The 24,452-nt window shown below is 37.7% G+C and overlaps 2 protein-coding genes across 3 annotated transcripts in view; one reads left to right on the plus strand and one right to left on the minus strand.

Annotated features, from left to right (window-relative positions):
- Nucleotides 1-3,280: 3,280 nt before the first annotated feature.
- On the plus strand, nt 3,281-19,340 carry LOC111330966 (putative ATP-dependent RNA helicase DDX27). Of its 2 annotated transcripts, none has more exons than XM_088753773.1 (23): nt 3,281-3,429; nt 3,499-3,648; nt 4,164-4,223; nt 5,672-5,792; nt 6,617-6,684; nt 7,253-7,348; nt 8,702-8,807; nt 9,982-10,094; nt 11,153-11,213; nt 12,216-12,366; nt 13,205-13,304; nt 13,736-13,877; nt 14,421-14,557; nt 15,283-15,381; nt 15,674-15,756; nt 15,863-15,957; nt 16,062-16,147; nt 17,018-17,138; nt 17,231-17,310; nt 17,774-17,891; nt 18,043-18,151; nt 18,418-18,480; nt 19,118-19,340. In XM_088753773.1, the coding sequence occupies exons 1-23, from the start codon at nt 3,337-3,339 to the stop codon at nt 19,131-19,133; spliced, it is 2,268 nt and encodes a 755-aa protein (XP_088609899.1). In that variant the 5' UTR covers nt 3,281-3,336; the 3' UTR covers nt 19,134-19,340. The 2 variants fall into 2 exon arrangements, with proteins under 2 accessions (XP_088609899.1, XP_088609900.1); XM_088753774.1 differs by having other exon boundaries at nt 6,620-6,684.
- LOC111330961 (calretinin) overlaps nt 19,320-24,452 on the minus strand; it is a 5,488-nt gene continuing 355 nt past the window's right edge. The window contains exons 2-11 of the mRNA XM_022935972.2: nt 23,811-23,878; nt 23,047-23,136; nt 22,848-22,931; nt 22,442-22,498; nt 21,969-22,046; nt 21,513-21,568; nt 20,987-21,026; nt 20,835-20,891; nt 20,618-20,689; nt 19,320-19,978 (exon numbers count right to left, since the gene is read on the minus strand). Coding sequence (XP_022791707.2) covers nt 19,709-19,978; nt 20,618-20,689; nt 20,835-20,891; nt 20,987-21,026; nt 21,513-21,568; nt 21,969-22,046; nt 22,442-22,498; nt 22,848-22,931; nt 23,047-23,136; nt 23,811-23,878 — 872 coding nt within the window. The 3' untranslated portion in view covers nt 19,320-19,708. The remainder of the gene's footprint in view (nt 19,979-20,617; nt 20,690-20,834; nt 20,892-20,986; nt 21,027-21,512; nt 21,569-21,968; nt 22,047-22,441; nt 22,499-22,847; nt 22,932-23,046; nt 23,137-23,810; nt 23,879-24,452) is intronic.

Consider the following 24,452-nt stretch of genomic DNA (forward strand, 5'->3'; position numbering starts at 1 on the left):
AACAGTTTGACGGCTAGGAAATTCGCGGGACCGATGGCCAGCCTCGCCACACTTAATACATTTTCCATTAAAGGCACAGTCAGCCGCTTTGTGGCCCATGTTCTTACAAATTGGGCAAAACGGCTTGATCCCACGGTACCACATACGGAGTGGGTAGCCCTCGAGTGAACGCTGGGCAGGGATAGGCTTAAAGAGAGACATAGTTATGATACGGGTGCCAGTAGAGAGATTAGGTCTCCCCAAATACATTTAACGTTTAACAGAGATGATTTTTCCGAAGAGCCTGAACTCCTCAATTAACTTGTTGTCATCTCCCTCAGCAGGAAAATGGTGAATATACACCACAGTATTCGGACGATCCGAGTTTGTGACATCACAATCCTGCCCGTCGATAGTCAACTTGCCCAGCTCTACTAATCTGTCTTTATCCACAGATTCCTTAAACGTTAGTCGAATAAGCCCTTGAGGCAAAGACTGGACGGCCGAGAGCTTGCCTACGTCCAACACCACCTCCAACATAGAGAGGATCCGGGCTCTTTCATGGATCATCAGCCCCACCGGGGCATGAAGAACACAGGTGTTTGTACACACAAGTACCATTGCTACTAGTCCGAAAACGATCGGAAAAAGGGCCCGAAAATGCCCGAAAAGGCCCGCGAAAAAGCTCGCGAAAAAAGCCCGCGAAAAGGCCGCACCCACCGAGTTCAGCAGAGCTGAGAAATGGATGGGTGACTGAAGTTCGGCCCCAACGAAAAGGTCCAAGAACCAGATGGGTGACCGAACGAAAGAGAGAAAAAGAAAAGTCAGCGTTCGCTCCCGGAAGGTACTTAGCACGACTATAAATGTAGAGAAAAGGGGAGAAAATACTTACGATCTCCAATGCCCAAAGATTCTTGAAGCCCGTCTACCAAATGCAAGGAAAAATCCCGGGTTTATTACGAATCAACTTAACGGCCTGCTCCTAGTGGCTTTTTAGCTCAATTGGTAGAGCGCTGCACTAGTATCGCAGAGGTCAGTGGTTCGAATCCCGTACAGGCCTGATTTTTTTCAGGTCTGATTTTCGCTATTGCATAAATAGCCCTCTCTACTGTGAGGATCGTGCATCATACGTATCTAATACCGCAGTTCAAAATATATGAACTTCATATATTCATTGTAAATGATGGAAATGATCAACAACTACAGAAACTCTTGATTGATAAGCAAGTTCTCCTTGTCAGCATTTGAAAGAAATGTATAGAGAACATTATGGAGAATATGCATACTGATGATAGGGTGGAAAGGGTTAACTCTGTTAGCAATCACGCCCGACTAATATCTGGGGAATATAAGTTCGAACTCCATCAAAACATTTTGGACTGGTTATAAAATAAAGTTTAATCCTGATTGATCCAAACCGCGCTCAAAACAATCTTTCGTCAAATTGAAAATATCGGCTAAACGTTAAGTTTTGTAAAACTTTCTAGATGGCCTATGTTTACCAATAAAAGAAACATCTAATTACTTTAAAAAACCCACATATGAGAAAAAAATTTCGAGTTCTATTGATCGTCAAAAACCGCCACCCAAATCACAGGGAGCCCAGACAAGCTACGAGTCTGGTTGTTTATTTGAAATATAAAGGAATGTATGGGTTTTGCGTCGACTGTTGCTATACGTTATAAGACGCAAAACCCACCAAATCGCTCAAATTCGCCATTTAGAGCCACAGAAACGACAATACACAGCAAGTGAGGTAGGTTTACATTTATTTTGAGCTTTAACTCAGATATTTCAAGATATAAGTTTACGATAATAAGATTCTTCAATATTCTCCCATACATTCCTTTATATTTCGAATAAACAACCAGACTCGTCGCTTGTCTGGGCCCCCTGTGCCCAAATTGGACCTCGTTTCAATGACCGACCCTTTTGGCCTTTCAGTTTACTCTCATTTCAGTCAACCTGTGAACACACTAACAATCTGGCAACTTGCGACAGTTAACAAATAAAAAGATAAATAAATGAACAATTGAAACAGAATGACTGAATAAGGAAATAAGTGATAAATAAATCAATACATCCATAATTAAAACGTAACAACCTAATTAATTAAGGCTCTATTTAAATAGCCTGGCATCACAAAATTTTGCAAGATAAAGCTCGTGGCTCTGGGTTGCCAGAAACAGAAGTGTACTCCCCTCTCGCTTCATTCTACTCACGTTATGTTCTTATTCCGAAGTTATTTGCCTCGTCCCTCTCCAGTGGTGCCAAAAAGGCTGTTATAGTTTTTAAACTTTCGGCAAACTGTCGACGACATAATCTGGATCTATCAACAATTTACCATTTCAACTTTGTCGACGACATAGGCTGACATGCAGTCCAGTCACGCTACATGCTGCTGTTTATTTGATAACTAGCTGAGTGCGTTAGAACGAGGTGATTCTGGTTGCTACGAATGACAGTTTTTGTTTTCTACTCCATGTCGTTATGTCAACCTGATAAAGCACTGGACGGAGTTTAATATTTGCCCAAGTAGCTCAGACATGTCAGAGGCCTGTACGCTCTCTATCTGCTCTTAGACTAAGTTACTGACTGATAAAATTCTTTGAATTTTTAAGAAAATCAGTTCTGTGCAAATTTAAAACAAATCTTTAAAAATTCATTTCGTCGGGAACGCAGTGATAATTCTTCGGTCCAAGTTATCGTAGATCAGGGTCACAGAATAACATACCACATTATCTCTTCCATGGATGCCAACTGGTGAAGAGAATTGCTTTTTTAAAACAATCTTACTCTCACAGGATCTATGAGGCTTTGAGATATCGGGGTAAAGAAAGGTGTCTTCGACCATTTTCCAAATGGTAATTTCCCTTGCCGACAGGAAAAAACTTTTCCCTTGCTCCGTTGAGTACAAGTGACTGGCTCTGATATGATCTTTCACTTCATCGTCGAGTGTATAACCATATCTCCAACCCCTTGTTGGTTCTGACATCTCGCTATAACGCTCCCTTCAGCTAAAATTATGTCTTTTACTTGATCACAAGTTTCCGTCGTTGAATTCCATGCAAAAGAAGTTCTTGAGCTCTGTTCTTGAGCTCTCTCAATTTAGAAAACGTTTTATCAGTGAAAATAAGCGGAAACTAGAGGTTAAAATCAGCCAATGAAATCAACCGAAAAGCCAAAGGGTCAAGGATGCGGGAGAAATTAAAATTCACATGCAAAACTGACCAATTAGCAGCAGTTTAATTTTCTCTTGCACACTTTCTGCAACGACACTGTTTGCCCTTACCTTCAATTTGATAGGTACGTCATGTATGGGGATTTATTATGTCCTAACACTTTCAAAAATCAAATATGGCGTCCCTTCCCTTCGTGGGAACTTTAGATTCAGATGACGATGTAGACCAGTTGGACAACGAAAGCGATAGCGAAGAAGATAAAGAAAAGGTATTTGCCATCAGACTAAAGATTGCTCTATGTGAAATAATGTTTAAGAGTGATGAATTTGGTTTGTAGTCTGTTAGGAGAAGCAGAACTCAGAAGAAAGGGAGTTCGTCATTTAATGATGACTTCCAGTTCATTTCTGGAGAGGGGCTCGAAGATGGCAATGAAGACCCGTGGAATCTAGATGCAGCCATTAGATTTGCAAAACACAAAGAAGACTCGGTGAGTTGATAATCTGAACTTGAGAACCATCATTCTTTTCGATCTGGTTCGACAGCGAACACGTGCTCAGTGTGCTCTCGTGTTCAGGGTTATGCTGTATAAACAACATCTGAGTCATGTCGTTTCATTTGACTTCACTTTCATTTTGTGATGGATTAATTTATTTCCTGTCCTTTATTATTATTTTAAGCTGAAGTACAGTCAAGTTGGAATATATTATGTGGCGAATGAAGTTTCGTCCATTGTTACTGTATTATGATTGAGGACATGTACTGTCTTTCAGTGTTAATTAGACCTGTCTACATCGAGAGGTGTATCTTCAGTTTTGTTGTCTCACGTGTCTTGCACAACAAATGCAGTGATAAGAATAATGATGAAAATTATTCATAATTATTGTTTGTAAAAATTAATATTCCCGCGAGTAGATGATGCTCAGCTCCGTGTACGGATTGATTTCATTGCTTGAGGGACTACAGTCTGTTTATTTGTTTTGTTTTGTTTTTTTTTTTTGTTAGAATAATAACTCATCAAGCCTTCAAGACAAAATAGTGAAGAGAAGAGAGTTGAAGAAGCAGGTATGCCTTACAGTTGCTGCTTTATCTAAGGATGACTGGGGTAAGGGGAGAAGGCCTTTTTTTTTTTCACCCTTCCACTCCCAGATCTGTCATGTATTTATTTAAGCAATATAGCACGTTTTTCCAGGCTTTATAACAAGATAAAACCACATGAAAAATTGGGAGAACACTCGGTAAGCTGAAGCCAAATTATTTTTAAGCTTTCTGTGTGTTTTCCCAACATCCCAAGTGGCTTTATTACATAGAGCCCGTGGAGAAAATGCTTTCTATTATTGCTTTGATGATGTAATTAGTTACATGTTGTGGGCTCTATTTAAACATGAGTGTTTCTGTCAAGGAACTATTGGCTGATAGTTGCCCCATGGAAATTTGATATTCTCAAAACAAATATGCTAGTTTTAAGAACTTCAAATTTCCAAGGGGCAACTATCAGACCGATGGTTCCAAGACATAAACACTCTATTGTCTTTATTGTTCACCACTAAATTTTCTTCCGTACGCCAATTGAAAAATAGTCAAAACCCACTAAATGCAGATCAATCAAATATTTATTCATGTGTACAGCCTGCCACAAATGTCAATAATTTACAACCGTACATTGGCTTTGTTCTCATTTTTTTAACCGTTATGTTAATGATTGGAACTCGTTACCTAATTCTGTTATGTCGGCTCCTAGTTTAAACGTCTTTAAAAATCGATTATTTATTATTGTATTATTTATTATAATTTTACTATATTTAGATTTTATTGTCAAGACATAGTAGTTCCTCCGTTTTCTTTTTTATCTAGATGTGTGGTTATGCATTAGACATTTCCTTTTATTTTATTATCTTCTAACTTGGAGAGCAGTTTTTAAATGGGAATTCAGTTTCCCCCTATTGCTTTCCTTTACCTTCTGTACCTATTTATTGTTTATTATTCTTGTACAGTGGTAAAAGCATTATTAAACTTAAAATTTTCTACCTGTCAGAGTTGAAAAGTCACTGTTTTTCCGATTTGCCTAACTTCGTGGCCGTCAAACCATTCCCAATTTTTTTTACAGATGAGTACTATCCATCTGGGTATTTCCATGGACAGACACTATGGGCTGATACTGTCTCTCCATGGATGAACACTATTGCATCACTTGATCAATTTAAACCAATAAGAATCTGAGAAATTTAGTGATGAACTATAAACCTGACATAGCGTCTGCTTGGAAACTGAATTGACCAATCAGACAAAGTGTATGTTCATTATGTTATAAAAGTATAATAATTATAATGTAAGTGATAACAGATGCCAACCATTAATCACTTGATAACAGAAGCCAGCTTTTTCCATCTTGATTTATTCCTCAGACTATGTGATCACATGCATATTTATAATAACTCTGAAAAACAGTAATTAATGTGAATTGTAAATACTGTATTCTTATACTACTGCAACAACTTTGACAAAATTTTTAGAGGAAATCAGAGAAGGAGAACATACAGAGTCAAGCTATAGTTGGGAAAGAAGATGGTGTCAAAAATCAGATGGAAGAGACACAAGAAAAAGAGTTGGTTGGGAATGGTGTGGACTACATAGGTGAGCAACATTTCTGTGAAGCAGATGTGGTTAAATTTAAAACTGATTTATTGGTTGCACTGATGTTACTGAAGTAAGACAACATTTGAGTTAATGTTGGTTTGAATAATTTTTACAAGAAATTGATTTTAAGCTGCGACATCTATAAGTATTATGTACTTTGAAATTTATGTCAAAATATGGTTAGTTTTGATTTGTATCATTTTGTCTTATTCCAAGGGCTTATTGATTAGGCTCATGCCTGAATCAATGGAACAGGAGGGGGGGGAAACAAACTAGTTTTAAATTTGTTCCATTTGAAATTCATTTTTAAATTGCATAAGCAGCTACATGTACAGTGTAGTAGTTTTATTTTTTATGTGATTAAAGTTTCTTGACAATCTGCCCTTTGAGCAACCGGCTCATTTTTTTCATCTTTTCAATATAATTATTTTGGTTCTCATCAAATTGACTTTTGCTGCTGGAAAACACTCATCTTTGACTGTTTGATGCTCTATAACAAACCTGCTTAATTGTGCAACTATGTACAAGTATTTATAGTAGAACCCTGCCACCACAGACACCCAAGGGAAACAAAAATGGTTCAAGTAAGCGGGATTCAAGTTAGCTCACAGTAAATGACTAAAAAATTGACATCAAGGGGAATTGGTTCTTAGTTGAGTTACCAGGGAGTCCAAGTTAAATAATGATTAAGTTAGTGGTGTTCAACTGCAGTGTTTAGTAACTTACTAGTGTTGTTGATCAGTCAAGGTATTGCTTTACATGTGTGCTACACTCTACAGCTGTCACAGTGCTAATCAGAGAATGACATTTATCATTTGTAGTAGACAATTCCATACAACATTCAGATGATGAAGACAGCAGTTCAGAAGATGAAGAAACGATTGATAAGGTATGTAGACAGAGGAGACAATTAAGATATTGTTATTATCTTTTGGTATTTAAATGTTAATAATTTGTAAATGTTATGACAATTTTCCGAATGTTTTAGTGTGAAAGATAATTTTAAACTCAAAATAAAAGAAATTGGTGGAGCTTGTAAAGCAGTGATGCCTCATTCTTTCTTGCCAGGGATCATTATTCAAATTCCTGGTTGTAGCAGTTAGAATCTCTTACTTGATTACGTCAATGTTGCTGTTTGACAAACATCTTTCAAATTTTAAGTTTTTCAAACTGCTCTGCAAAACCCTAAATCATGTTCAAAAAAACAAAGGACATGGCACAAGAATAAACATGGGTTTTAAGCAGCTATTACCATTTTAGTGAGATGTTTCATTTGGTAAACACAATTTGTTAGCAAAGAAATATATGCTCCTGTTACACAATAAGAGCAAGGAATTTTGGAGCATGGTACATGGATTGGTAAAATGCTTTATAAGGACTGTCATGGAGATCCTTTGTACATGTGCACTACAGGACTGTAGGGAGGTCTTGAAATTTATGTTTTGACTTATTTTTAGGTTACTGAGAAGAAAAAGAAATTTTTTGAAGAACCTCCTCCTCAGCTGAAACATCAAACTTTTACAACAATGAACTTGTCAAGACCTTTACTCAAGGTAATGTATAAAAATCTTTGTATACAGTCTTTAGAAACAGACAAGTCACTTCTTCTATCTTCATCAAGTGCAAAGCTTTAAAGTTGCTGTTATTGTTACTAATCAGTATGGGGCCATTTTTATTAATAAAAGCAATCTTGTCAAATCAAGATTTTTAAAACTGGTTCAAGAGTTTCTTTGTATCATTTCCTTAATATGCTTCAAATTATGTATTTTAAATAGATGAGCATGTACATGTAAGATAGAGAAATTTAAAAAGCCCACAACACAGGTGGTTGAAATTTTTCTTGCGGTCAGTTTTGCACCCATAGACTATTGGGGTTATTTTCTGGTGGAAAATAGTCAAATGAATACAGTTGAATCTGTATTGAATGGCACTGTATGAAGCACTCACTGTTTATTAAGCAGTCAGTTGACTGCCTCCTGGTTAGCTCAATTGGTGGAGCACCAGACTGTTGTGCGGGAGGTCGAGGGTTCAAGCCCCTGCCGGACCAACGCTCAGGGTCTTAAAATAACTGAGGAGAATGTGCTACCTTTCTATAATATCAAGAAATGGATAGATATTTTAATCTTCTTGGATAAAGACAAATAAACCGTAGGCCCTGTCTCCTTCAGGGTTAGGGGTAGGAGATGTTAATTTCCCATGCATGAGATTACTGTGTGGTGGATGTCCTCCCCTGGGTGGGATGGGTGGGTATTAGGGCCGCAGGTTAGAAAACTGTAATAGGTTATTGCACTTCCCTTTCAAAATAAAGTTAAGTTAAGTTGCCAAATTCCCGAAAAACATGCACAACATTTTTCTCTTTAACACTTGTGAATATATGAAAATCTCATATGAACTGTGGTTAAAGAAATTAATGTGAGACTGATCTTCAGAAATAAACACTACTTAAGCAGTTGTGAAAATGAGGCCTGAAAAAAATTCAGGGCCTGTGCAGGATTTTAACCCATGACCTCTGCAATGCCAGTGCAGTGCTCTACCAACTGAGCTACATGTAACAAGCCAACTGGGAGCTGGATATTGTGTTGGTTTGTAATAACCAGTGAAGTGATGAGTCAATGCTTGTGAATATAAGAATATCATATAATTATATGAACTGTGGTTAAAGAAGTTAGTGTGAGATCGACCTTTGCAGAAACGAACACTACTTAAGCAGTAGTGAAAATGTCTTGTCCTTTTTATTAGTAAAGAAACTGGATCCGTACTTTGGGGTCATTCAATTTCCTTTTTAATCACCAGTAGACTGATTTACAGTAGTCTAAGACTAAATTATCATAGACTACCAAGGTATATGTTCACTTGGTCCTATTATATAATTGTACCATGATTTATGTGACTGTGTGTTTCTCCAGGCTATAAATGAGTTGGGATTCAGTCACCCTACACCTATTCAGGCATCAACTGTTCCAGTGGCTCTGATGGGTAAAGACATCTGTGCATGTGCTGCCACAGGAACAGGTTGGTGAATATATGACACATTTGAAGCTTAAGGTATCATAGAAGGAAAATCAGTGCTTTCATTCAAACGAAAATAGTGTGAAAATTATTTGCGCTATCCCTATAAAAGTATACATTTAAAATTATTTGCACTATCCCTATAAAAGTATACATTTTCTTTTATATTCTCTCAATATATCTAGTTTTCAGAAAGAGCTAAATAAAATGCAAGTACACCTGATAAGGATTGAACGATTTCAGAACCGTACATACAGTATATCTTATTAACCAAGCGCGAGGGCCGTACTGGGAGAATATTGGCCTGAGGTCTTGACAGTATGGACTGAGCACAGCTCGGTCTGTACAAAAAAGACCAAGGGCCGATATTCTTTCAGTACGGTCCCGAGCAAGCTTGGTTAATAAGAGATTTATTATACGACTGAAGTTCAAAGGGACACAAGTGCAGTATCATTCGGGACTATTCAGGACAGTGCCCGGTCCAATACTGAGAGAATAATTATTGACCGGCAATAGAGCATTTTGAATGGTTGATTTTAGTTATTGGCCCTCTGACTGCCCAAGTCGTGTAATAAAAAACTGTACAGACCAGTGTACATTGAAAATCAAGAGTGGTTTTGAAATTGTTAGCTAGGTGACTAGAACAAGTTGACATGAAGTGTCATCAATATCGTGCCTTTCTTCTGCTCTCAGATTACTTTTTGTTTTATATCTCCTGAAGTAAAAGAAATGTTATCAAAATAAAATTTTCAGAAGAAGATATATCTTTATTTTTATATTAGATATTAAATTTTCAGGAAATGGAAAAAATTATTTTTTCCCTTCCATGATACTTTAATTTGATGATTTTCATGGTTCTTCATAGTCTTGTTGATTATTGAAATTAATTTTATCAAGCATAGAAAGAATTATTTTCATTTTTGTAATAACTCAAAATGCAGTTGGATCCAGTACAGTACTTTTTGTGAATAAATTGGTTAAATTGAGATTCAAAATTGTCTGTTCTTTCTCTTCCTTTTTTCATTTCTTTTTCTTAGAGGTTGAAAATTGTTTTTGAAGTAATTATCTTGGTCAGTTTTTATTGGTCTTCTACAGGTTTGATTTCTTATTAAAAGTCAACTTTTTTCTGTTGTGTTGTACAAATTGATATTTTCTGTACATTTGTTACCTCATCCAGGTAAGACAGCAGCTTACATGCTTCCAATACTAGAGAGACTGATTTACAGACCACAACAGGCTGCAGTAACAAGAGTCCTTATTTTAACTCCCACCAGAGAACTTGCCATTCAGGTAAAGCAGATTACTGTTCCCTAATCATGAAATACTTTACAGTATGTACTGTTCATTCCTTCCAACAACCAGTACTTTGGGTGTTTGAAAGGCAGGTAACCCTTTTACTATCAAGATCTGATTGTCGTTCTTCCCTCTAGCGGGGAAACATTTCCTTGTTAATTATTTACTACTGTAACAATTTGGTCTCTGGTGGAGAGAACGACTTCTATCTGATAAGTTTGAGTATTCTCATAACCTGTTTGTGGGATAATGTAAAGATATTATAGGGGGAAGTTACATGTTCGTCACTTCTGAGAGTCTAAGATTTGATATTAATCTGATGGGATACATCAAGATAGAAATTTGAACTTGTGTACGTGCACTGAATGCAAATAGTTTTGGTATTTTTCATACTTTAAAACCTTTTACCAAGGCTAATGTTCTTTATAATAAAAGTATATGTACAGTATGTGTGCTATGATTGGACAATTTACGGTGTAGCAGACCATATTTCACTGTACATTGACAATAATAATAATAATACTGTATGGCCCGCTAAATTCAAATGATTGTTTGAATTGAAATCTTCCCCCTCTATTAGAACTCAGAGATATGAGAAATATCTTAATAAACTTTTTCAGTCTACAGAACTCCTTTCTTTCAGTGGTGATTTCTGGCCCACAGGCTTTGTGCTTAAGGGAATAAATCAGGGTAAAAAGAAAAAAACTTGGTCCACAACTTACAATATAGTACTTGACTCAGTTAATAAGAGGAACGAAGGGTTTTATCATGATATACTGTCCTATGAGTTAATTCTGTGATGGAAATTGAATACTTCCATGGTCAGCAAACTGTCTGCAAAACTTTAAAACTAAATCTACTTCAAGCAAATGACTCATCATTCACACAACCTTACCATCACACAGTATTATCTTGATACAGATTTATGTTGCCCTGTTTCAAGTACAATGTACATGTATGTATTTCATTTGTTTTTTTTTTTGTTTTTGTTTTTTTTTTTTTGTTTTCATGGTATAACATAGCTGAAGTAGATACATTTTTTGTTCATGTTGAAGGTTCATTCAGTGACCAAAACCTTGTGCAAACACACAAACATCCAGGTCTGCCTGGCCACAGGTTGGTGATGTTATTTATTTAATTACTTATTATTTTCATGTCTTGGTTGTCTTTTTATTAAAAAATACAGTTTATAATAATACAGTTTACAAACCTTTTGATGGAGTACAAATTACAGTTTTCATAAATTTAGTGGAATTTCTAAAGTAAACCAAGTTATGTATCAAAACCAGTTTTAATAGGTGGCAAATTTTTCCACGCCATGATATAGAGTACAGCAATCATATAAAGTTCTGTGTCCTTACTTCCATAACAATAGGGTGTTGTTTTGACGAGGAAACATGTTTAATTATACCCACATAAATTATGAACATAATTCATTCAATTGTAATGTTTAAAGTGCACCTACACCCAAAAAATTTTTTCGCTTAACGAAGTAAGCTTATTTTTTTGAGTATTTCTGCGCAAAAATTTTTTTATTTGCTCAAATCTTCAATTTTCTATGCCCAGTCAAAATACGGAAAATCGGCCGCCATCTTGCCCCACGACCGAGTTTAAAGAGGAATGGCTCTAGTGGGTAATGTGACGTCAAATCGAGAACACGAAAGTCTGCATTTCACACATTTTCACTTGTTTGGGAAGGTTGTAGTCGATAATTGTCCGAAAATATGCCGACTAAGTGTGTTGTAGAAGGATATAGCAACGTGCGAAATTTGCAAGAGGGTATTGCGCTTCATACATTCTTCATACAACACACCTAGTCGGCATATTTCGGACAATATCGACGACAATCTTCCCAAACAAGTGAAAATGTGTGAGATGCAGACTTTCGTGTTCTCGATTTGACGTCAGATTACCCGCTAGAGCCATTCTTCTTTAAACTCGGTCGTGGGGCAAGATGGCGGCCGATTTTCCGTATTTTGACTGGGCATAGAAAATTAAAGATTTGAGCAAATTAAAAAATTTTTGCACAGAAATACTCCAAAAAATAAGCTTATTTCGTTAAGCGAAAAAAAATTTTGGGTTTAGGTGCACTTTAAGGTAATGTTGTACTCTTTGTAGGGGGGTTGGATAGTAAAATTCAAGAAGCAGCATTGAGGAAAGGACCTGACATTGTGATTGCTACACCTGGGAGACTCGTGGATCATCTACATAACACTCCTTCATTCAGTCTACAAACTGTGGAGATTATTGTCCTTGATGAAGCTGACAGGTATGCAAGAGAGGCAAGTCTATCAGTCCGTCTGAAAAACATACAGACCTAGGGACTGACTGACTGATTGACTGGCTGTTTGGTTGGCTTATGGACTGATGAACTGTTAGACTGCCAGACTTCATACCTGATTGACAGTTTGACTGAGGGTTGAGAACAAACAACCAACTGACTGACGCAAAGACAGATAGATACAGTACACAGACAGACAGATACAGTACACAGATAGATACACAGTACACAGACAGACAGATACAGTACACAGACAGACAGATACAGTACACAGATAGACAGATACAGTACACAGACAGACAGATACAGTACACAGACAGATAGATACAGTACACAGACAGACAGATACAGTACACAGACAGACAGATACAGTACACAGACAGATAGATACAGTACACACAGACAGATACAGTACACAGACAGACAGATACAGTACACAGACAGATAGATACAGTACACAGACAGACAGATACAGTACGCAGACAGACAGATACAGTACACAGACAGACAGATGCACTACACAGACAGACAGATACAGTACACAGACAGATAGATACAGTACACAGACATGTATTAACAGACGGAGATGCTGATGGAAAGAGGCACAGAAATGCAGAGGAATGCACAGATTTTTTTGTGCGGATGCTGTGCTACTGTGTCACTGATGAGCCAGTTGATAAAACCAAAATTACTTTGTTACTCCCACCGACGCGGCACCACAGTTTTTTTAGAAACTTACCCCCTTTATTCATTAGGTAATAAAATAAGTTGTTATCTTTCATGTAAGTTTATTGAGATGGTGTGTTGTTTATGCGTGTTTCCTTAGGATGCTTGATGAGAACTTTAAAGATCAGATGGAAGAAATTGTTAAACTTAGTCCAAGAGGAAGGCAAACAATGTTATTCTCGGCAACAATGACAGACGAGGTAACCCAAAAAGTGATCAGCATCTAATTTCTCCTTACATTAATATTGTTGAATCTTTCATTAAGAATAATTTTTTTTTTTATGAGAATAAAGAAAATGATTACCAACGTAGGATTCTTTGATTGTTAAACAAATTCTCTTTATGGAACCAAAAGAAATGTATAGAGAAGAGCATAGAGAATATGGATGTTGATGTTTATTTGAGTATTTCATTTAATGTTAACCTTTTAATATTGTATATATTGTATAATTTTTATCCGTTTTTCCTTTTATGAAAATTCCTAATTTGTTTACATGTCTTGCGTGATGGCGAACCCTTTGCAGGACCAAAAAATTTTTGAATAAAGGTTTGAATAAAGGGTGTAGAGAGTTAAGGTATCCGTATGTGTACAGGTAACCATCATTACGGTGGCTCTTGATTTTCACTGTAGGTGGAGGAACTTGCAACTCTTTCATTGAATCAACCGGTGAGGTTGTTTGTAGACAATAACACGGACGTGGCCCATAACTTGAGACAAGAATTTGTAAGAATCAGGAAGAACAGAGAGGAGGACCGTTTAGCCATAATAACAGGTACAATGAAGAATACATGCGACGAAAACTGTCAGCCGACTGTTGGTCGAAAGACGACCGACAATATCCTTTGGAAATTGTTTTCACTTTCACCCCAAAACCAATCAAACAAACAAAAAACAGTACAAACTGATTAATTATTACGGTTAGTGTCGAAGAATTAAGCCCCTGTTGGCTTAAAAAAAAAAAGGCACACAGGAAATACTGTAGATTCACATTTAAAGCAAATGCACTCTAGTGACCAACTTGTTACAATCCTAGCCAATGAGAAGCAGAGTAGGTGGCCATTTGCGAAATCCACGCAAGGTTCTGAATTCGAAAAGGTCCGAGCCACAAAAGCATTTGAGTATAGAGTGATAAGCTATCCCCTATAGCCAGCAATCTTTACTCTTTAGTTCTCCTCTTTTCCCTCACTTTTTTTTCTAGTTTTCCTTTCTCTTAAAATAAAAGTGAACTGATCATATTTGGTTTATTTTGTGGCGATTACTGCGAGTGGAAAACATACAATTTAATTTAATGTCATGTACCTGAATCTTCTTGCAGCGCTGTGCAGTCGAACTTTCCAAGAACATTGTCTAGTATTCCTACAAACTAAAAACTTGGCTCACAGATTAAGAATCGTCTTAGGGCTCCTCGGATTGAATGTTGAGGAACTTCATGGGAACTTGACTCAGCTTCAGGTGCGGGACACTTCGTTATACACAAGTGTTGCGTTATTTCGTAATGTATTTTTTTTTAAAAAACCATGAGGATAATTTTCATTATTACACGACTCAGGCAGTCAGAGGGCCAATAACTAAAATCAACCAATCAAAATGCTCTATTGCCGGTCAATATTCTCTCAGTATTGGACCGGGCACGGTCCCGAATGATACCGCACTTGTGTCCCTTTGAACTTCAGTCGTATAATAAATCTCTTATTAACCAAGCTTGCTCGGGACCGTACTGGAAGAATATCGGCCCTCGGTCTTTTTTGTACGGACCTCGCTGCGCTCGGTCCGTACTGTCAAGACCTCTGGCCGATATTCTCCCAGTGCGGCCCTCGCGCTTGGTTAATAAGATTTATGCATTGTACACATGAGCTCTTACTGTAGCTTGGAAGACTGGGCGACCAGTCTTTATGTCATAGACTGTAAATTATTTTTTTACTTTGCTTTATGTCTGAGTACATGAACACTGTATGTCAGGCAGGAGAGGTTACTGTAAATATAGGACAACTTATAATTACACAAGGTACTTGAATATTTAAATTTTCATGTATATGTGCAAGTTGAAACAGATTTTCTGATAGAAAGAAGGGAAACACTTTGAGCGTTGTATAAAGAAGGACGGCATGGAGAAGTCTAGTAAAATTTGTTAATAGACGATTGTATAGATTTTTGTGTTCTCGTTTTCGTTACCTCAGAGGCTGGAAGCATTAAGAAAATTTAAGGCAGGCGAAGTTGACATTTTAGTGGCTACAGATTTAGCATCCAGGGGATTGGATATTGTTGGAGTGAAAACGGTAGGGATGAAAATTTATTCTATTACTGCACTGTACACGTATTGTTTATTTCACGTTGTCCTGGCCTTTTTTTTTTTTCTTTTTTCTTTTTTTTATTTTTCACGCATTTTGTCCAGTATGGCAAGCAAAGCTGAACCACTTTTAGAGCAACTGTGGAAATTGATGTCGGATTGCATTGCTTTTGCCTTACTTAATACAATATCCTATGTTGTGAATGGTTATGGTCATTTCTTTAGTTCTGGTGTTAGGAGACTTATGTCGAAAACTGAGCGCTTAATTCCTTTCTCGACAGGTCATTAATGCAAGTCTGCCACCAACAATAAAACAATACATTCACAGAGTTGGAAGAACGGCTCGCGCCGGACGGAGTGGAAGGTAAGAGGAGATTGAGAGATTGGAACCAAGCGTGCTACAGTTTAGAAAAAAGCTTTTCTGCTCCGTGTAATATTTGCTGCGTTAGTAATTCCATCCTTACTTACAGATCTGTGTCACTAGTCGGAGAGAAAGAGAGAAAATTGCTGAAAGAGATTGTGAAATCAGCAAAGACGCCTGTGAAAAGTAGAATAGTCCCTCCGGGTAAGAATGTATCGCGCTTTCATTATTTTTTTTTGTCACCCGCTTTGTTTGTGAAGTATTTTAACTGGGTTGGATTAAGACTATTTATTGTTTTTCCTTCTCAGAGGTGATCGAGAAATACAAAGGTAAAATCCAAGGACTTGAGAAAGACTTGAAGGAAATTCTTAAACAAGAAAGCGAAGAAAAAGAGGTAAGAGACTAAAATCCCACAAAATTTCCCACAACACCTGTACTCAGATAAACGCGTTTTAAAAAGCGACTTTGTGGTATTCTAAATTCGACTTTGTTAATCCTTTCCACCCTAACTTTGTTTTTCATATTCTCCACACTGTCTTCTTTGCATTCCCTCTTGTGCGGACAAGGAGAATTTGTTTGATAATCCGGAGCTTCGTAAATTGGTGATCATTTTCTATCTTCCCATGACCTTTGCATTTGATTCAAGGGTGACAGTAGGAGATTGAAGGGTTGAGGGGATTGAAGTGTTAAGTAGAAAATTGTTTCACCATGCAGCCACCCCATGCCCCACCCCATGCCTCACCCCATACCCCACCCCATGCCCCACCCCATGCCCCACCCCATGCCCCACCCCATGCCCCACCCCATGCCCCACCCCATGCCACAGCACTTCGGAGTTGAGTTGCTGAGTTGGCGTTTTGGCGTCGACGGCTACTTGTCTTTCTTTCGTGCACTAAAGCTTCGAACAAATGAAATGATTATTCAAATGAATGTTGGACGCATTTTCCCTCGTTTATTGAATCTTAAAAATTGCTAAGTTTTTGTTTATTTGTTTTTTTTTTTATATAGGAAAATGCTTACTCGAATGCTTTCAACTTAACCCTTTCACTCCCGAGATCTCAAAAGTGATTCTCCTTACTGTCTGCCATACTATTCTTATGACATCAGTTCAGAGAATTTGGTATTGGATCAACTAATTATACCCTCATTGATATTTTCTTTATTCTCATCACTTGTCTGCTTGATGTTGTATTGATGTAGTAAGGAGAAATTCTATCTTAGTCACTCAAGCAAGTTTAAGGGTCAAACTGTGTTTTCTCTTCAGCTGAGGATCTCTGAGATGGAGATGAACAAGGCACGCAATTTAATCGAACACGAGGAAGAAATCTTTTCCAGGCCCCCTCGGGTGTGGTTTCAGAGCAAAGCAGACTTGAAAAGGAAGTCTGGTAAGAACTTAGAACGGAGCTGTGAAAATTCTCTTTCTTGTACCGCTGTACATTCTACATGTTTAATGTCTTTGTGTATTTGTTGCTAATAGATAAAGCAGCGAATGATCCGGCCAGCAAGAAATCTAAACAGGAAAAAAAGAAAAAGAGCACAGCAAACATAAATGAAAGTGTAAGCGTTTTGTATTTTTCAGTTGTACATTATTTCTGTAGTTACAAAATTGGGAAAGTAGCAAAATCGATAACATACATGTTATTGCTTATGGGCTTTTGAGCCGTACAATTGTACCGCGACACATCCAGTAAGCCTAGACATTTTTCTCTACTTGGTCATTAGACGTCTCTCTCGTTGCTAATGGTTACAAGGCTATTAAGAAAAAGCTTTTGTTAGTGCTCTTCTAATCAAAGCGATGTCTTGAATTGCCCCTTTCGTTAGTTCTCCCAGCTGAAAGACCTGCATGTATCTATAAAAGTAGTCAAGTCATGGCGGTGATAAGAAGACCTTAGCTTGTGCTTGTACAGCTTGCAGTTCAAGTTCAACTCTTTGCCCCTTCCTCAGCTGCAAATTGCAAAAGAAAATTCCCCTGTTGAATTTATCGTTTTGAGTTTTGCTGACGCTCATTTTGCCTTGTTAGGAGGAAGACAAAAAGAAACGAAAAGAAGTGGAATTCATCACTCGGGAAGCCAAGAGATCGAGGAAAAAGAAACGGTTACATGCGTTTCCAGCGGACAAACCCGACTTCAAATCTAAAGGTTTTTTCTCCCTGCCTTTCTTTCTACCCTATTTTACGTAACGTGGTTTGGTTTATTCAATACGGAACTTATCTTAACGTGAAGTAACGCATTAGTTGTTTACGTCTTCCTGATGGGAAGTAATATTTCTGATGTTTGCCTTTCTTTGTAGGGAAATCCTCAAAGACGAAAACAACCAACGGTAGCAGTTCACGGCTGAAGGCGTTTGATAAAGAACTTACGGATACGAGCAAAAAGGCGCTAAAAACATATAGACAGAGGTTAGACAGTTTTCGTTTGATAGCGTGATTTTTACAGGGTATTAACAGTTCCTGTCTACGACTCGTTTGCTGTAATGAGAATTTGAATGGTGACCAGTGGTGGTCTCGGTTTAAGCAATGGGTGCCTCCTACTGCATTAATATACTGATTAATTCTTTCGTTCATCTATCTATTGATGATATCAGTTAGAGTGGGTATTTCCAAAGGATTTTGACATGTATCCACGTGTCACTACTCAGGGAACTCATTCCTTCTTTATTATTCAGTTCAAGACCTGAGGAGACAAAGACATTTAAGAAAAATCAAGGAAGATTTAAATCCAAGAAAAGGTTAGCCAATTTAAGAGTTTGTTCTGCATGTTATCTGCAATCTACTCGACAGTTTCGTGACAGATCCAAAAGAAAGAGTCAGTTGATAGACCTTCAGCCTTGTTGATTTTAATAATTGGCGAAGAAATTGCAACCTACTCTAGAGGAAACTGCTAACTAGTATGTAAGAATCATTCTTTTACTGGTCATTCGAGTTTCTTTCCCCACTCAGTTCTTAGATTGGTCCCTCGTCCCTCATTCACCGTCCGTTGTTCGTGCGAAAGTTTTTCATTCGTCTGTTCGTCCGGTTGTCCTTCGGTTTTTCGTTCGTTCGTTCGTTCGTTTCTTCGTTCGTTCGTCCGTACGTGCTAGCTTTCTTACTTTCTCCCGTTCGTTAATATGAAGAAGCAAAAACGAAGCTCCACAAGGTAGATTGTTGGCCATTGTGATTTTTGTCATAATTATAGTGAACGAAATGGTGTTTAACTTTTCGTGAAACAGGCAAATTCGGTAAAAAATAAAATTGACAAAAGAACAGAAGAACACCTTGGGTGCTGTAAGCAGGAGCCCAACCTATGTATTGGTTGGGCTCCTTCTTACAACCCTTAGTATTGGTACTTTGCTACTCCTGTACTGATTTTCTCTTTGTTTGTTTTAGGTACAAGAGGAGATGACATGCTCTGCAGAGAACGACGTAAAATGTCAACAGTGTGTAAACTGAAGAAACTGAATGACTGTGAAGATCTTCACGAGTTTCAGTTTGTTACTGTTGACAGAGATAATGATGATGTATTTTCACCTGGCAGAAAAAAGGAAAAAATGATATTTATGTAATTTAAAACGCAGAGATCAGAAAGCAATTAAACATTTTCATTACTTTATTGTGTGTTAAATGTAGTCAGTAAATGAAATATATGGAGGCAATAATTTCCTTGATCAGGTCGCCGTCAGAGGACAAAGATAGGGTTTGGAGGAGGTAGTGATATCTGTGGTTATTATAGCGATTTTGGCGTACAATAATAAAACACATGAGTTGTGAAACTCTTCTTGTTCAAATGTAGTAGTCTGTTCTAAGCATTACTTCGAATTAACATTTTATTTAGCAGTGTCAATTTGCTATACCGATATACTGACACGTTGCAGCAACCATGGCAACAGGCTGAATCGATAAGGCAGCACGCCTCGTAGTCGAAGACACTCCAACAAGTCGTGCAAAGGACATCTCTGTGTATTTCATGGCTCGCTTTAATCACAGAAGCCAGCAACATCCTGTGCTTCCGTCAGTAGAGCCTCCATCGTCGGGCTTTTTCGCTTGTTCTTGCTTTTCAGCATCTTTTTCGGCTTTTCTCTCCGCTTCTCTTTCCTCCACATCAACCTTAATTTCTTGAACTCGTCTTGACTGCGCCACTGAGAAAAACATACCGAGTTCTTCCTTCTGTATGGAGTCATCACCATCACGGTCTGCAAACCTCATAATCATGTCACGCTGGTCACTGATGGTTTTCATGTCTGGTGGCTCCTGAGAAAAGAAAACAACTTGATATGGTTACCGGTGTTACGTGAATGTCACGCAAAGTTGCGTTCTTGGCGTTACGACAACCGCATTGACACAAAAGTTTCTCTCTCTTAATTTCTAAATGAGACTTTTTCAGTACTTTTAAGAGACTTTTGTTCACACCTAGTTAACTATTGATTATTGGTTCGTAAATTATTTGTAACAAAGTTTTAGAGCCGATATTTAAAAGCCAGGGATGTGTGGCTCAACACAGTCTCCTGTAGCCATGTTCCTCCCTCAACTTTTTTTTGTTCTTCTTGAGATAAGGTCTCGCTATTTATTGAGCTTATTTGCTTTATGTCGAACAAACAGAAAAAAAAAAAGAAAAAAAAAGCCAAACAGCTGTTCAACGAAAAACGTTTTCTCCGTTTCGCAAGGGAAGCCCCACACCTGCACTGGTGTTGGCTTTCACGTCTTTGGATTTTCTCATTCCTATGTCCAAATAATCCTTGCTACGTTCACTGATGGAATGTGACTCGCTAACCGAATGAGCTCAAACGTAAGTAGAAGAATGGCAGTCTAGAACGCTGTCACGATACGTGAAGATAACATGATGTTCCAGCTCGAGCATCTCTCGTAAATGCCGCCATTACTTCACTCTACCTTATTATTCTTTATGTACAAATCTCTTATAAGGGCGTCAAGCTCAGCGCCGCCAATACTACCATTGTGATCCTGCAAGAAGTAAATCACTCATGTCAATGGGTTTCTGTGAGTAGTGAAGCTTGGTAAACAACCAAATAACAAACAACAACTACAAAAGTGGCTCAAAAAGGCAGAAATAAATAATGGTATCCTTTAAGTTAACTTGTTTAGTTACCTGATCGTAGTGGTACCAGATTTTCTCAAATTCCGATCTAGAGAGGTTTTCTCTGATCTGTAGATGAAGAGTACACAAAGATATCAAGTATTAAGATATGAGAAAAGCTGCTTTTAAATCCTGTCGCGATTAACTCGCGTGCACGATCTTACCTGAAATTTGGAAAGAAAATTCTCTTCCACGGGTAGAAGTCTGCAAATAATGAAACAAAAGACTTTAAGTTTCATTTTAGGAGGACTACACATTGTACGTATCCAACAAATGATAGCCTATTTTACTGCTAGAGAATCATTGGTATCCTATACGCTAGGTAAGGCGTTTTATAGTTCATGAGAACAGAATGATTACGTCACTCGGGTAGGGTGGGTTCATGAACGGTCTTCCTGCCATAACACCAGCGTCACACTGCTGTGTCAAGGTCGAGGTGGGGTTGCATTTCAGGAAAGTGCGATCGGGGTAAACACCTCACTCGAACTGAGACCCAGGAGCAGTTAGCAACGACCCTGGAAAAAAAGGCGCACTTACAAGGACTTTGTTATTCCTTGCGTCCCGACTACCAGCCCCTTGCTTTCTGAGGATCCTGTCTCTTGAGTATACAGGTCTCGCCCGTTACCCCTATGAAATCGTCCTATACGAAGCCTACAAAGTTCTAAACTACGCATTTGTTGAAAAGCTTACTTGGCCATTTCGGATAATTCTATCTCTCCATCTTGGTTCTTGTCAAATGAATCCAGCTAGAGTAGAAAGTTAGGAGCATGATCAGTAACAGAAAATCAAAATAAAATAAACACAAGTGGTACAGCGATCCAGCGATCCAACGGCCAACCAACCATAAGAATCGGGCATGCTCAAAAAATAGCGAAATGTCTACCAACATGGGTTGGATCTGTACCATTGCTGTGTGAGTGGAGAATAAGGAGCTTTCGGACTGATCTGGTAACACATACACTGACTGTTACAGTTCAGTGATTTTGTGAAGCTTGTCTCCTTGTCAAGCAAGTGCAGAGATGGCAATTTCTGGAACTTCTTTTACATCAGGAAAAGACTAATAAAAACAAAGTTACGGTCAGACTGTTTTTTTTTTCCTTTCGATGTTGAAATAAAAAGAATAAAACAACAAGACAAGATACTAACTGCTCCATTGACAAACTCTTCAATTCTTTGTGGACTAACATGTGGATTGTTTACAGTCAGTAGATCTTTGAAGAAACCCTACAATATAAGGCATAAACAAAAGAAAGAAACATTTTTTTACGAGTAAATGCGTTCGAGCTTTACTCGGAAAACAGTTCGCTTCTTAAAACAAAAAATGATCATCGTAGACAAATATGATCATCTGGGCATATTTTCGCTCCAAACGGAGGCTATTGTTTGTGTGCATTATGGCGAAAAAGCCCATTTCAACTCTCGATTATATTATTCAGTGATCTAGTCTTTTTCAATATACATCATTCCATCTAAAACTACGAAAACTTTACTTTAGACCTATTCATTCAATTCATCAATTATCTGTCATGTTGGCCATTGATAGGACTACAATGTAGGATGCAGTTTATAATTCAAATAACAAATAAGTCATAAATTAATAAATTAAAAATATCTCAAACCCGTAAATGCTTTTTCTCCAGGTATCCTTCACGATAAGCATCATAATGATTCCAAATCTGAAAGGAAAGCGAGCTCTTCTCAACATCCTTATTCAATACTTTATTGAGACACTCTCAAGACACGAGCTAGTTGTTACGAAAGATGAAGGCAAAGGAAGGCATAATAATCGTTCTTCTAAAAAAAAAAACAAAAACACGGATCTATCATCAAATTTAGACTCAATTACCCAAATACCACTGCTATAGGGTAGGGGCTTAGCCAGGATATTTCAAAGGGGGGATCACACTGTATCAAACAGAGGGGTATTCAACAGATTGTCATGTTGACCTCTCTCCTGTCTCAAAAAGGAGTTATTCTCGGAGTTCACGAGACCGAAGAGTATGTGACTCAAGTAATGTTTCTTACCTTCATAAACTCTACACTGGATATTTTGGATTCTCTGTGAAACTGCAGAAGAAAATTCTGTTCTGTTGGTAAGATCTGTGCTAACTGCAAACACAAACGGAATATGGAGAGATGAGTTAACAATGCATCGCCACTGCAACTAACTCAGAAGTTTTAAATTTCGAACTCAAATTGAAACAGAAAACCGTCTTTTACCGACCTCGTCAATTTCTAAACGGCCATCATAATTTTTGTCGTATCTCTCTAAAATAAGTTCTCTCATCTCTTTCACCTTGTCTTTGGCCAAACCCTATGGAAGGAAAAAAAGGGAAAAAAATCAGACAAACATCAAAGCGTGGTGTTAAAACCAAGGGAAGGAGAAATAAATACACTTCTAAAGCGCTATACCCCCACCCCCTTCCCCCATTGGTTCCTCTACATGAATAACAAAATTACTGGAGCGGATATGTTTTTCGTCTGCAGTAAATGATGAAACATCATAATTTTAGCTCTTGTCACCAAAAGTAGTATCACTCAAGTTTTCCTTTTGTCATGGTTATCTTTTGCTGGATTATGCTGGATTATGAAATCTCTTCGTAAAGAGAAATTTTTTGGCATTTGAAAGATGCAGAAATATGGTCCTCGCGAAATTATCCTCAATCAATCTCTAAAAAGATATAGCGTTACGGAAAAAAATTAACAGCTTTTAATCATTAACCATCTATGAGCAGTATTACCTCATATGACTGTTCCACACGGCATGAATAATTCACAATAAACACACAGATTAACATAAAAAAATTGTGGATTTTATTCCGTGGGCTGCCTTCTACTCGTATATCTCCCGTATCCAATAAATACTTTATTATCCTTGGAATTGAACCTAATGGTTTCTTTCTCGAGTACACTTTGTGACGAAGTCACAAGAAATCAAAAAGAAAAAAAAAAAGGAATTAGTAAAGGAATATGTTTTGGCGCACTCACATGATATCGCGCTTCGAAAAGTTCTAGCAGAAAGGGATCCAATTCTCTCGCCTCAATGTAGCCATTACCTGAAATTAGAATCAAATAAACTGCTGGAAGAACTGTTTCTTTGTGTCTCTTAAGAGGTCGTAAAGTTGCGAAATGAATAAAGCAACCCAAGATAAAGTATCATACTTTTACGGCAAACGGTCGGGATTTGTTTCATTTCTTGCCCAAAAAAAGGATGGTGTGGAGAAACACCGACATTGTTTTCCTTTCCGATGTAAAATGCGAGAAAGCAGCCAAAACATGATTACATTTTTTTAATCCACCCGTTTCATGTCAGCTGTGACTTATGCAAATATCGAGGTAGAATTTGATTGTGGACTCATAACATTTGGTTCATAAATGTAGTGTTCAAGATTTAAAGGAGTTTCTTTCTCTTTCAAACAGGCTCAATTCATGCCACCTTTATGAATATTTTTTAGCCACATTATCCAAATTCAATCACCCTTCAATCGAGGTAAATCTGTGGAGTTATATTTCAAATATATTTTCTACGTGATGAATACTTATCCGGTCTGGTTACTGTCATGTGCTCTGATCAGCGCAGAAAAGCCACCAAAAAATAAGCTCTCTTAGTTCTCTTTAAGCTCGAGCTTG

This window comes from Stylophora pistillata, chromosome 3 (assembly GCF_964205215.1).
Source record: "Stylophora pistillata chromosome 3, jaStyPist1.2, whole genome shotgun sequence".
Taxonomy (NCBI): Eukaryota; Metazoa; Cnidaria; class Anthozoa; order Scleractinia; family Pocilloporidae; genus Stylophora; species Stylophora pistillata.

What these genes read in the sequence shown, in the direction of transcription:
- LOC111330966 (XM_088753773.1), top strand. Translation starts at nt 3,337, where the DNA reads ATGGCGTCCCTTCCCTTCGTGGGAACTTTAGATTCAGATGACGATGTA. An exon ending in ATATTGTTGGAGTGAAAACG is followed by an intron (nt 15,382 to 15,673) that starts GTAGGGATGAAA and finishes CTTTCTCGACAG; the next exon opens with GTCATTAATGCAAGTCTGCC. An exon ending in AGACTTGAAAAGGAAGTCTG is followed by an intron (nt 17,139 to 17,230) that starts GTAAGAACTTAG and finishes TGTTGCTAATAG; the next exon opens with ATAAAGCAGCGAATGATCCG.